General features: G+C 36.7%; 1 protein-coding gene across 1 annotated transcript; it reads left to right on the plus strand.

Annotated features, from left to right (window-relative positions):
* Positions 1-267: 267 nt before the first annotated feature.
* On the plus strand, positions 268-14,283 carry LOC124635854 (RNA cytidine acetyltransferase). Its single transcript, XM_047171803.1, has 18 exons — positions 268-473; positions 1,657-1,751; positions 2,254-2,413; positions 2,737-2,873; positions 3,191-3,353; positions 3,834-3,976; positions 4,381-4,657; positions 5,409-5,624; positions 5,972-6,199; positions 8,664-8,809; positions 9,313-9,460; positions 10,117-10,262; positions 11,002-11,139; positions 11,478-11,674; positions 12,118-12,287; positions 12,650-12,895; positions 13,460-13,599; positions 14,163-14,283. Exons 1-18 carry the CDS (start codon positions 366-368, stop codon positions 14,266-14,268), a joined length of 2,964 nt encoding a protein of 987 aa, XP_047027759.1. The 5' UTR covers positions 268-365; the 3' UTR covers positions 14,269-14,283.
* The last annotated feature ends 55 nt before the right edge of the window (positions 14,284-14,338 follow it).

The following is a 14,338-nucleotide window of genomic DNA, read 5'->3' on the forward strand; positions in this document are numbered from 1 at the left end:
TTAGCGAACATTAGCGAGACCGGAGAGAGTTAAGGCGCAGCAGGACCTTTCCCACGGCTGTATCAATCACCAATTTCCAGACTCCGGGTTGCTCTGTGAAAGTTTCTAAAACCCAAAATGCGATACGCAGTAAGAGAATCTGAGAACCCAAAACTCCTGCACACAAAACACAAATCAACATGTTGCGCAAAACGGCTGCTGTGTCTGGTTTCAGATGGGTTTCAGAACGGACTGTAACGTCAATGTCATTTGCTTGACACTTGACAGTTTGTCATAAACATGCTTGAAAGCCGTGTGATTATTTATAATTTCTAGGTTATAAAGTTCGTACATTCTCCGTGTTTTTAAAGTAAATTACTTTTAAAATGGTGAAGAAGAAAATAGATAACCGTATAAGGGTTATGATAGAGAATGGCGTTAAATTGGGACACCGAACAATGATTATCCTTGTGGGAGACAAAAGTAGAGACCAAGTAAGCACATTGAATTGTATTTTTAAACTACCAAACATTATGTGCATGTTTAAACCGTGAAGTATAAAACAAGAATATATGCATGTGGTATTTGTTACATTGAACAAAAGTGATATGGCCAATGATTCAAGAGGAAAGCGAATTACAAGCTAGCATAAACTCCTCTCTTCATTGGGTTGTATTACAAAGCCTGACTCGTGCCTGTTTTATTTGATTAAGACCTAAGTAGACATGGGAAAAACGTATCATTGAAAAGAAAAGATTGATATGTATCTTTTGATCACTGGGATATGTATCACTCTTTTGTATCTCTATATCCTTTCGAATCCGCGAGTGACATTGTACTGTTGCTCAGAGTGACTCGCTTCGTTCAATTCAATCCAATGTATCACTAAATTAGTACGAACTAAGAGTGATAGATTCGTTTAGGATAGATAGATTCGTATAACAGTTTATAATATATTTAAGTTTATTTTTTTATTATTTTTAAATTTCTATTTTTCATTTTGAATTTAAGTTTACGATTTATATAATTGGCTGTTAAAGCCGTGTAAATCGAAGAAATAAATAAAAATAATGGTCAAACACTTATTCTCGGTATCGAGAAAGTGTGACAGAATATTCTAAGTAGGGAAGTGCGAAAGAGATGTCTGGGCTTTCCGATGAGAAACCGTGACGCCAGCCGCTCAACGCTGTGTGTGCGAGTGAAACACAGATACAAACGGACGACGGATTGAATGAGTTGTTAAAGATACACTGATACATTCGGATTTGAACTGATACAAAGAGTGAGTGATAAGAACGGAAAGATACATATCTTTTTTATCTATCACTCCTGAGTTACCCATCTCTAGACCTAAGTTCACAGAAAGTTTTATATGCACAAAAATATAGTAATCTTCCTCCTGGGATAGGGGCAGGAGGATGATTATACTCATAATAAACAGTTATTTTAAGAAAACTGATGTCTATATACATAAACCGATGTCTACTGGTTTTACTAACATGATTTGTGATTTGTAATTGTGTTTGTGTTATGTAAAGAATTCTATGGACGAACTTGGTCTGAAATAAAGATTTATTATTATATTATATATATTATATATATCGGCCTGATATTATTTTAACTTGGGTCTAAATAACTTAAAACAATCTTGTACAGAGAGAGTTTGTTTTCTTTCAGGTTCCAATTTTGTATGATATGCTTGTAAAGTCTACCGTCAAGGCTAGGCCTACAGTTCTTTGGTGCTATAAGAATAAGGATGAAGCTATTAGCAAGTAAGTTTCAAATAAAATTTAATATTTAATTTTCTAACTGTGTTTCGGATGGCACGTTAAACTGTAGGTCCCGGCTGTCATTGAACATCGTTGGCAGTCGTTACGGGTAGTCAGAAGCCAGTAAGTCTGACACCAGTCTAACCAAGGGGTATCGGGTTGCCCGGGTAACTGGGTTGAGGAGGTCAGATAGGCAGTCGCTTCTTGTAAAGCACTGGTACTCAGCTGAATCCGGTTAGACTGGAAGCCGACCCCAACATAGTTTGGGAAAAAGGCTCGGAGGATGATTTAATTTTCTAAATCAACCAACTAACTACTGATTAGTACTGATTACTGAACTCAATATATACATTTTTTTGTAATAAAACTATTTACAAAACAAGTAAGTATGTGCGACAGGGAAAAATTTGACTCATCAGGGAAATCATCTTATTGTGAAAAAAGTACAAGTTGTACTTAACTTGATTATATGCATAGCATGATAAAAAATATCCTTTACTTCTAGTCATGGACGTAAAAGAGCAAAGAAAATAGCTGCAGGCAAGCTGGAGGTGTCGGAAGAATCTCTGTTTGATGCGTTCAGAGTGGCTACCACTATACATGGACGGTATTACTCTGAGAGTCACACCATGCTCGGTCAGACATATGGCATGTGTGTGTTACAGGTAATATGCATTTTGTAACAGCAACTTTTTGTGGAAATTTTAAACAATTACCAAGATATTACCACAATTATACTTAATGATTTTATGAATATAAAATTTGCACTCCATCTCGCTTCTATTACATTAATTCATTCAGTGTAAGGGTTAATTAACATATATAATCCTAATCGGCTGATCTGGTTCTGAAATGATATTTTAATGAAAAATAAAAACATACTATATACTACACATTATAATTTAATTTTTGTATTGCATTAAATACCCTGATTTTCTACTAGCTGGCAACAAAAAATGCCATATAATGATAAAATATTATTTTACAGGATTTTGAAGCCCTCACTCCCAACTTGATGGCGCGTACAGTGGAGACTGTAGAAGGAGGAGGTTTGATTGTATTCCTGCTCAAATCCATGGACTCCTTGAGACAGTTGCATTCTATTACCATGGATGTTCACTCCAGGTAAATATCATATTGCTTGGGAATGTTTCCATAGGAAACTACTTTACGTTCATATAAATGCTAGTGGTGTCCTAAATTAAGTAAATAATTTAACTCTGACTTATTGAACTCAGTAAAGGTATATGTTCTTATGACTATATTATTATAAAAAAAATTCTGCATTTTAACAAAATATTATAAACTAAAAATATACAACCTCAGGATCCAGTAAATACAGCACATTGTTCATACAAAGACGTGTTATTAAAACTTTTTTGTCTGATATTTTTTTCTTCTCATTCTTAAAAAATAATTCACTAGCATTGTTCCATTTTCAGATTCAAAACTGAAGCGCACGACACAGTAGTGAACCGCTTTAACGAGAGATTCCTCCTATCTCTAGCTGATCACCCTCGGTGCTTAGTACTGGATGACTCTCTCACAGTTCTGCCTATATCCTCGAAGACTGCTCAAGTGGAGCCTGTTGATGTTACTCCTGAGGTGAGTAAGAAGTTTATATTGAGTGATTAACTGGCTTTCGTTGAAAATATCTATTACTGATATTATAAATGCAAATGAACTCATTTGTTTGTAATGCTTTAATGTTGAAACAGCTGAATTAATTGAATTGAAATTTAGCATAGGCTTAGGTTGCAAAGGCTTTTTTATCAGGGGACCAGACACACGAAATCCACCATTGTATTTTTTCATTAGGGAGTAAAAAAATCGGAGATTTGATTTCCTTCCATTAACACTACAACGTCAAGATTTCACTATTATAAATGACTTTATTATCTTATACAGCAATTGCACCATCCCTTATTAGTTTTTACTTTATGCTGTTTTAGGATAGTTTGCGTTTTATTGAAAATATTTATAGTGTTGCAGATATTCCACTAATAATTTTGACTCACTAATATTATTTTTACTTTACAATCTTTTTTACAAGAATAAAATAAAGCCTTAATTTCATATTTTCAGCGTGTGAACCCAAAACTGACTGAACTAATATCGTCGCTATCGGACTCGCCGCCGGCCGGGCCGCTTGTCGCGTTGTGTCGCACTTACGACCAGGCGACCGCGCTAGTCGCACTTATTAACACACTCGCTGATAAACAGACCAGGTAAGTTCAATAAATATTTGATCCTAACAGATTCTTAAAAGGAAAACTAGATTATGTTTTAAGGTTGTTTATTTAACAATGTCAGCTGGTTGCTTAAATTAAAAAATAAATATTTTTTATATTTTACCTAAGTTAAAATTTGATGTAAGCTGTGGTCTTTTGCATGTGTAATATACCTCAAAGTAATTTTTAATGTCTTAGTTTAACTCGCAAACTTCTTACAATTATCCGATTATCGTAATCCGAAATTATTTTTATAAAAAAAAAAGTTTTTCGAAAAAGCTAATAGGGTTACATTTAAATTGTAAGAACTTTCAGAGTTAAATAAACCTTTCGAACAAAAGAAGCGCACCTATTGTAAAAATACCGAGAAAACCCTCATTTACCCATTATTCTTTCCCCAGACCGCCTCACTGCCTCACAGCTGCCCGAGGCCGAGGTAAGTCCGCCTGCCTCGGCCTCTCGATCGCCGCAGCCGTTGCTCTCGGCTACGTCAACATCTACGTCACTTCCCCGCATCCAGAAAACTTAATCACGTTATTCGAGTTCTTACTAAAAGGACTCGATGCGTGCCTTTATCAAGAACATATCGATTACAATATTGTAAGGTCGACGAACCCGGATTTTAAGAAGGCGATTATAAGAGTCAATATTGCCAGGAATTCGAGGCAAACTGTGCAGGTGAGTTTGAATAGTAATACTTTTTATATTTCTAGATAAAATTGGTAACTACATTAATAAAATATTCCTCAAAATTAGTAATTGCTTATCGACTGCAAGCAAGCAATACCTCCTATCTGACTCCGGGTGGATTTTAAAGGGGAAAAATAAAACTTAATAAAATCCTTATTCCGAGGAAGGTATAATGAGATACTGAAAATCCAAGTTTTCTTTTTCTAAGCATAGTATTGATTAATAAAGTTTTTTGTTTTTATTTTGAATCTAAAGGTAGTTTATGGTAGATACAAGTTTTTTGGTTTTTTGAAACAAAAATGTCAGATAGGAGGTATTGCTTGCTTGCAGTCGTTATGTATTTGTGGAATTTATAAGCGAGGAGGAGCTCGTGGATAAGTAACAGCCGCGCGGATCCATCGATCCTAAGGTTAAAGAACGCTTGGCGCTTTCTGATGTATGGGTGTCGTGTGGTGGAGGGGTGCCCATCTTGTCACGACGAGTTCCTTCATGTTTCGGAAGACACAATCAATTGGTGGGCTGGCTATCATTTGAACATCTGTGACAGTCGTTACGGATTAGAAATCAGAAAGTCTGACAACCAGTCTTGCCAAGGGATACCAGTTTACTCCGATAATTCACAGGATTGAGCACTGGTACTGAACTACATCCAGTCAAACTTGAAGCCGAACTCAACAAAGTTGCGAAAAGGCAATGCAGATGATAATATTATGTGTAAATAAATACATCTTGTCCCCAGTACATAACCCCGGACGAGCACACACTCATGTCGGCAGCTGACTTGGTCCTAGTAGACGAGGCCGCCGCCATTCCCCTCAGCCACGTGTCGGCCGCAGCCACGCGTGCGCCACTGGCGCTGCTGTCGTCCACGGTGTCGGGCTACGAGGGCACGGGGAGAGCGCTGTCATTGAAACTGTTCGCCAAGTTGCAGACGCAGCATAATGCTCCGCCACCGGTGAGTGTATTAGTGCTGACAGAGTATCATCCCCCTGCGCCACGTGTCGGCCGCAGCCACGCGTGCGCCACTGGCGCTACTGTCGTCCACGGTGTCGGGTACTTGTCCGATTCAAAAGATATGAAAATGTTACAAAAAAAAAGTGTTTTATTCTAAATTCGTGAACAATGACATACTACAACAATGACAATGACTAAATAATGACATTCATTTGATTGCTCACTGTATCTGAGTGAGCAATCGGGCGTTTATTTGGGGCTCTCATCTAAAATTGACTATCAAAACTTGATTTTTTATCTACTTTAACTTATAAACTTTCTATTTACTTTATTTTTTTAACATTTTAGATAAAACTAGAAGAACCAATACGTTACCGTTCCGGCGACGCTGTAGAGGCGTGGCTTAACTCCCTCCTGTGCCTGGAAGCCCCGCCCCCGTCCGTAGGGGCGGGCGCCCCGCCCCCCGCCGCCTGTGAACTTTACCGCGTTAATAGAGACGCCTTGTTCTGTTACCATAAAGCTGCTGAAGCCTTTCTGCATAGAATGGTCGCTATTTACGTGGCTAGTCATTATAAGGTAAGGATTCTCTTCTTTGGATAACTGAAAAAATCTCCTTAAAAATTACCACATTTTTGACACATAATTGGTACAATCCGCCATATTTTTTATCTACACCTTTGTATTTATATTTATTTATTACTAGCTGTTGCCCGCGACTTCGTCTGCGTTCTCGTGCATTTAATCGTTCATTGCTCATCCCCCGTAGGCGATAGCGAGATAATATATAGCCTATGTGTTGAACCGGCCCCCAGGTAATAGTCATGCAAAATTTGATTTAAATCCATGCAGTACTTTTTGAGTCGTGGTGGCCTAGTGGGTAAAGGACCAACCTCTCAAGTATGAGGGCGCAGGTTCGATCCCAGGTCAGGCAAGTACTAATGCAACTTTTCTAAGTTTGTATGTACTTTCTAAGTATATCTTAGACATCATTGGCTGTGTTTCGGATGGCACGTTAAACTGTAGGTCCCGGCTGTCATTGAACATCCTTGGCAGTCGTTACGGGTAGTCAGAAGCCAGTAAGTCTGACACCAGTCAAACCAGGGGTATCGGGTTGCCCGGGTAATTGGGTTGAGGAGGTCAGATAGGCAGTCGCTTCTTGTAAAGCACTGGTACTCAGCTGAATCCGGTTAGACTGGAAGCCGACCCCAACATGATTGGGAAAAAAGGCTCGGAGGATGATGAGTACTTTTTGAGTTTATCCGGGACAAACATACAGACAAACAGATAAACAGACATACAGACAAAAATTCTAAAAACTACATATTTGGATTCAGAATCGATTATGGATCACCCCCCAAGTATTCTTTAAAAAAAATATTCAATGTACAGTTTTGACTTTCCTATCATTTTATTATATGTATAGATTTATTTATTTCTCAACCTTATCACTAACATTACAGATAGGTGCAATCTAATGCGGCACTTATTTAACTTACAAAAATAAAATAAAAACATAACCCTTTTTGGCATTCGAGTAGTTAAAAACACAAGATATTTACACAAAATATATTAAAAAAAAAAAATATACAATAAAATAAAACAATAAAAAACAAAAGTATGTACTGTAATCCTAATCTAGTTTATAAAATAATATAAACAAAATCATCCTTGCGTGTATTAAAAAAAAAAAATGCGGATCTGCTCAAAAAATATAACAAGATCAAAAATAAAATATATTCAGCATCTAATAAGTACCACATTTATGTGATTTGAATTATCAAGAAAACAATAACACAAATACAGTACAAATACAAATACAAATAGCCTTTATTACTGATAATGAAATTATTACATAAATATTAAATACATTCAATTTCTACATAATTTCCAAATCTAATTATATTATTTATTATAACTTACATTATAACCTTTTTTCTTATAGTACAATTAATTGATTTATATTATTACATTTAAATTTTAATCATGCATATTCTTAGGAATTAAATTAGTTAATGGTTCGTTACTTCTTTTACTCTTCGACATCGGTATCGGTCTCGGTATTATCAGTTTGCCGTTTGGCATAGGCCTCCCCTAGGCTTTTCCATGTATCCCTGTTTGCGGCTTTTCTTTGCCATGTAGTCCCAGCTATCTTTCTGATATCGTCCTCCCATCTCATTTTTGGACGCCCTTTCTTTCTTTTCCCATCTCGTGGGTACCATTCAGTTACCTTTTTAGTCCATTTGTCATTTTTGTTTCTCATCAAATGGCCTACCCAGTTCCATTTAAGATTTTTCATTGTGTAAGTGACATCTATGATTTTTATCTTTCTCCTGATACTTTTAAGTTTAATTTTGTCTCTTAACTTCAGGTTAAGAATGCTCCTTTCCATTTTGTTCTGACATACTCTGAGTGCTCCACTCTGTTTGCCAGTAAGATCCCAGGTCTGTGCTCCATACGTTAAACATGGTAATATGCATGAGTTAAACACAGTAGTCTTATCTTTCAAGGATATGTGTGGGTTCTTCATTACTTCCTTCAGGGACCAGAACTTTTTCCAAGCTTTACTTATTCTTATGTTAATTTCTTTCTGCGTCTGTTCTTCCGGTACAATAATTTGCCCCAGATATACATATTCATCAACATATTCTATCTGGTTAGTGTCTACTATCTGGTTACTTTGGTTTTGTCTGGATTCATGGACAAACCTACAATATTGCTTTCTGTATTCAATTGCGTTAGCATTATTTCCAAGCCTTGCTGGTTTTCGTTAAGCAAAATCAGGTCATCTGCAAATCTAAGGTGATTTAGCTTTTCGCCATTTATATTTATCCCAAAAGCATCCCAATTGAGTTTTCTAAATATATGTTCTATCACAGCCGAGAATAATTTTGGTGAACCTTGGCGTACTCCCTTTTTGATTTTGAAGGGCACTCCTTTTCTTTCTGTCTGGATTTTTTAAGAAAACAATAACACAGAATTACATAAATCACACAATTTCCAACTCTACACCCAAGACAATAAAGTCCAATTCCCCGTACAGAACAGTCCGAACGACATACAACTGCTGGCGGACGCGCCGGCGCATTGCCTGTTCGTGTTGCTCGCGCCGACGCCGCCCAGTAGCACCAGCATGCCGGAGATACTCTGTGTCATACAGATGTGTCTAGAAGGCAATATTTCTGACAAGTAAGTGACCATTTACAAGATTTTTTTATCTTTATATTGATAATACCTAGAAATACGGAAGTAATACTGTCTGACTGACCAGGTTACACACTACTAACATAATAAAAAGTAGTGAATCAATTTCAATGAAATTTTGTACACAGATAGTCGAATCTATAGCTTTAGAAAGGACGTAGGCTACTTTTAATCCACTTGGGACGTGGATGGAACCGCGGGAAACAGCTAGTTTATTATACCTGTCTTGCACACCAATGATTAACAGCGGAGGAAAACATCGTTGAGGAAACCTGGTATTAAAAATCTGAAATTACCAATCTGCCTTTTAAATGGTGATTTACGTGTATTCCTTCTCTGTGAGATAAGCTTGTCAAAAGTTGCCTACTATGTATATGTATGTATAGTGAAAATTGTTGCGCAAATTGAGACTTCAAAGACTACCTTCGAAAAAGCAAAGTTATTGTCCAAAAACTGTACGTCTTCTAGAAAGTTCTTCCCCATTCTAGGTCAGTCCGAGACAGTCTAGGCCGCGGTCGCAAAGCCGCCGGCGACCTCATCCCGTGGAACATTTGTGAACAATTTGGAGATAAAGACTTTCCCAAACTGTCTGGAGCCAGGATAGTGAGGATTGCTACACATCCTTCTTATCAGAGGGTGAGTTAACTATATGCTTCTGCTTACATACATTCAAACATAAATTTTGTATGTGTGAATATTTGTTTCCCTACTGGATGGATTTTGGAGAAACTTGGCTGCAGCTTATAACGAAGATGGCGAACCATTATTAACTTAACATAGGTGCTAAATTCCTAAAATAAGTAACAAATTAAAAAAAATACAATGACACAGTGTCTTGCCATCGAGCAAAGATTCAAGCCGCAAGAAACAAGAAGGTCGTTCAGACAGACCGGCTCGGAGAGGAGAGCAAATTCTTAACACGTTGAAAATGTGCTCTGTTTTTGTTATTAAGAAAGCTCGAAGGCGCTTGGTGTGAAATAATAAGAGGAGCCGACCGGCTCCGATCGCGTAGTTTTTCTTGGTCTTGCAGACGTTTGGCTCCGATTGCATCTCACGCAACCGATCGGAGCCGATTCCGGTCTGTGTGAAAAGAAAATTTCGATGCAGAATATTGGCATGCCCAAATTATTTTTCTATCACGGCCACATGTGCAATGGGGTCCATATTTATTCTAGACTGTAAAATTTACCACCATGAATGCTAATAAAGAATTGCATATTGGTTCACCGTTCTTGGCTTTTAAGGTGATAAAAATTTAATGTATTACATATTTTATTTTACCTTTTATACAGATGGGTTACGGCAAGCGGGCTCTACAGCAACTATCAGCATACTACTCGGGCGACGTGCCTTGCCTAGACGAGGAACACTCTGACGACGATGATGTTAACGCCAATGGCAACACTAATACGCTGCACACTGAGAATATCGTGCCTAGGTGAGGACTGCCTTATGAAATAACTTTAAAAAATACGTTTTCAACCTGTCAATTTAAAACCACTTCATTCTATGTAAAATTATGTTATAAGGAATGTTGGGGGTTGGCATAGCCATTTTGGTCAAAAACCCAGCAAAAAAAATCCTGTCTATTTAAATGAGACAAACGCTGGAAGAAGAAATATAACGAGTGTGTCGTTCACAATCACATTAAATCCTATCACATATACCTTATGATATTCTATGGCGAATTGTAAAAAAAATAACCTAATCCATTCAGTGGTTTAACCACGGGAGTCATTTTTCGTTTTTATAATTTACAACATCATGTGTAAAGCAGAGATAAAGTTAGGAGTATCCAATGTTTTGATCAGTTGACAGCAGTCAGTTTTCAAGGGAGAATTTCAGTTGGTTTGTAATGACTGAGTTTTATATGGTGTTCTAATTTTCGCACATTTTTATCCTATTTACTTTGTTTGAAAAATTTTATTTTTTATTTTTATGTATTTTTCTTTTTTATTTGTATTAATCGACATATATTAACCAGTATAGTAACGCATTTCATTTAATGTGATTGTGAACGACACACCCGATATAATAAACTGTGACTTTCTTAGAATTCAAACTTTGTAAAAACCTGTTTGTCTAGGACTATCTTCAATAAAAATATGAGTTTTCAAATCATTTGTCCATAAAGGAAAGTTTTATCCAGGCTAATTATAATCATATTTTATTTTCAGGAGTAAACCGCCAACTTTGCTGAAACGTTTAACAGAAGTTCGCGCGGAACACTTAGACTACCTCGGCACAAGTTTTGGTCTTACTGAAGAATTGCTCAAGTTCTGGAAGTCGCAGAAATACGTGCCTGTATATCTCAGGTAAGCTTTTTTCATTAGAGTGGGTTACACCACTTAAACATATAACGAAATTGCCTCCCATTCGGCAAACTCACGACTTGACAGCTGGTTCAGGTTTGATTATCGTTAAGTGGTGTAAAGATGAAGGTTTAGTTTATAAATTAAGTTGCATTTTGAATGTGAAATATTGACTTATGTTTTTTTCTCGAAACCGCTCAAAATTATGTTTTTTTTATTTTATTTATGAGGCATCCATCACAATAACAAAGATCATAATATAAAAACAAAAAAAAACCTCAAAATCGTCCCAATACTTACAACTTAATAAATAACACACACAAACCAAAATTCTTCAACAGTCAAAAAGCCAACGAGTTGACAGGCGAACACTCGTGCATTATGCTCCGAGCACTCGGCGAGGCGAGTTGGCTGTCGGCTTACAGTGCCGACTTCCGACGCCGCCTCGCCCGACTTCTGCCTCGGGCTTTGAGGAAGCTGCCCGCCTCGCTAGCTCTGACCACGCTAGTTAACGACAATGTTAAGGTGGATAAACCTGGTGAGTATATTTAAAGTAGTACATATGTTTTTTTTGCTCCAAAAGTACTGAAAATACTGGATAGCTACATTATAACTGGGTAACACAGGCTACATTTGGCCGGGTGCGATTTCCTCTCTGACTTACAAACCAATTATAAGGACGACTTGATACCCCTTTAAGACTGGTAGGCAACCCGAACATAAATGGAAAAAGACTAAGCAGATAAATCTCATATCAGAGTTCAAAAATTGTATAGGTATCTCTCTCGCTTTAAAGTCCAATAGGCAATTTTCTGTTACTTTGACTTGGCAAAATATGAAAACCAATGTTCAAAAACTGTTTATGTATTTCAAATATCAAGCTTTCCTTCTAACTAAATTATCTATAATTTACTATCATTTATAAAAATCATAATATTTCTTGTAAATTCAAGAAAATATAAACGTAATTCTACCTTCCAGCGTTAACAAAGGAACTAATAGGCCAGCACCTATCAGGCCACGACTTGGCACGTCTCGAGGCTTACACGCGACAACAGGCTGACTACAGACTCATAACAGACTTACTGGCTTCACTTGCAAACCTCGTGTTCCTTGCGAAGACCACGGCTAAACTAGATGCTATTCAACAAGTAAGTAATGAAGTATTTTAGACTATATATGTAATATGTCTTTGTATAATATGTATATATGTCTATGTATAATATGTCTTTAGCCTTAGGATCACTTTTGTATTCATTAATAAATAATTTTAAACGTAGTTTTACAATAGTGAAATATTTAAGCGGTATAGTAGTAAAATATTAGACTCTTTGTCTTCAATTTTAGAGATCATTTTTGTGTAGTAACAATGAATTCACTTTCATACAATTCACAAGCGTTCAAGTAAATGCGTTGACAGCATCATTTCCAATTATAATGTCAATAATCTAAAAAGCTCTTTTTCTACCTATTAATATTTAAAAAGCCCTAAAACATTGATATCTCGTTCCAGGTTCTATTCATAGCAATGGGTTTCCAAATGAAAGATGTGGATGACATAGCATCCGAACTTGGGTTACCAGGCTCTCAGATCCTGGCGAAGTTTTTTGAAGCTTGCAAGAAAATAAACGCTTCGTTAAACGCTGTTCTAGAAGATTCCGTTGCCAAGGAGATCGGTATTGATGATAAAAATACAGATGACGTGTCTATGGGACCTGTCAAACAGAGCTTACAAGAAGAATTGTCGAAGGCAGCAAAGGTAATAGTTTTTGGTGTATTAGTGGCAACTGTAGTTTTGTGCTTCAGAAATAAACAGTTGCCAGTATTTAGTCGTTATTGTTTGTTTTATTTCATTTATAAAATTGATAGTTTAAAAAACTAAAAAGCACGCTTTTAGAACGCACTGAAATTTTTTGATTAATTGGATTTGTAAAGACGTTTCTTAGCTAGTCGTGTATTGTCATCAAAACTCAGAGCGTGTTCAAAATTTCATCCGCATCGAAGACCGGGGAGTGGGTCAAATTAATATTCCAAGATTTTTTTACATACATAGTTACAAGTGAAGCTAATATAAGCGTGTTAAAAAAACCTCAACAGCCCATTATTATAGTCTTTAAAATTAAATTAGATTTTTAGTTAAATCTTTAGACAATATAACACAAGAAAAAAAACATGTTTGTAAATCAAAATTCATATCAAAACCGTCAACTTCCGAATTGAACACTTGCATCATTCATCAAAATCCAATTTAGATACCAAACTTGTCAACTAATTGTAGACTTAAAATTCAACTGAATAAGAACCAAAATTGTGTGACATTCAGGACTTGGAGCGCAAACAGCGCAAGGAATTATCTCGTCTGATGGGCGAAGACCTCGCGCAGTACCGCATCAAGGGCAGTGACCTCGACTGGGGACAGGCGCTTGCTGGCACTAAGCAGAAACAACTAGTCTCTGTTAAGAGGTATGTACTAATTAAATCCTTTTGTCTATAAGAAGCATGGAGAACAAAATGACCACTAGAGATACGCAAAATCTCCTAAGAAAGTAGCGCGAAATTTTGTTGTGTGAGGAACGTTACTAAAGTCCATTTCACGAAAGAAGTCCCGCGGAAAATTGTGGAACTAAGTATATATTCTCTGACTTGTCATCGGTATATTGGGCTGACAAAGTGTAGTCTCACTATAAGACATGTCATCGACACGAAAGAAGAAGAAGAAGAAGAAGTACCTACATATTTTTGTACGTATGTACTGAGCTATTGCATAGACACTAGCGCTGCGCCTGCGGGATTTCTTTCGTGAAATGGACTTTAGCTCCGCTCTCATACGCCTGTTTTGAAACTGGCACATTTATTTAAAACAAAATCATCAATCGATCAAGACTATCTTTGACAGATGTCTTATGGAACCTAATTTTATAAATTAAGTTAGTCTAATCACTGTATCCATTATTTCAAATTATGCAAAACAACGGATGGATTCGTTATAAAAATCCGTCGCATTATAAAATTCTATAATTTTTCAGTGGCGAGAAACGCTTAGGCGACGACAGCAAGGAAATTGATGACCTGATAGAAGCACACTCGCAGAAGAAGAAAAAGAAAAAGAAGCATGTACGGAACCAAGAATAAAAACATTGTTTACTTTTATATCGTGTTTTATTTTCAATTCTGAACCCTAAAACACGCGTGGCGTAATGTT

The sequence above is a fragment of the Helicoverpa zea genome, chromosome 13 (genome assembly GCF_022581195.2).
Source record: "Helicoverpa zea isolate HzStark_Cry1AcR chromosome 13, ilHelZeax1.1, whole genome shotgun sequence".
NCBI lineage: Eukaryota > Metazoa > Arthropoda > Insecta > Lepidoptera > Noctuidae > Helicoverpa > Helicoverpa zea.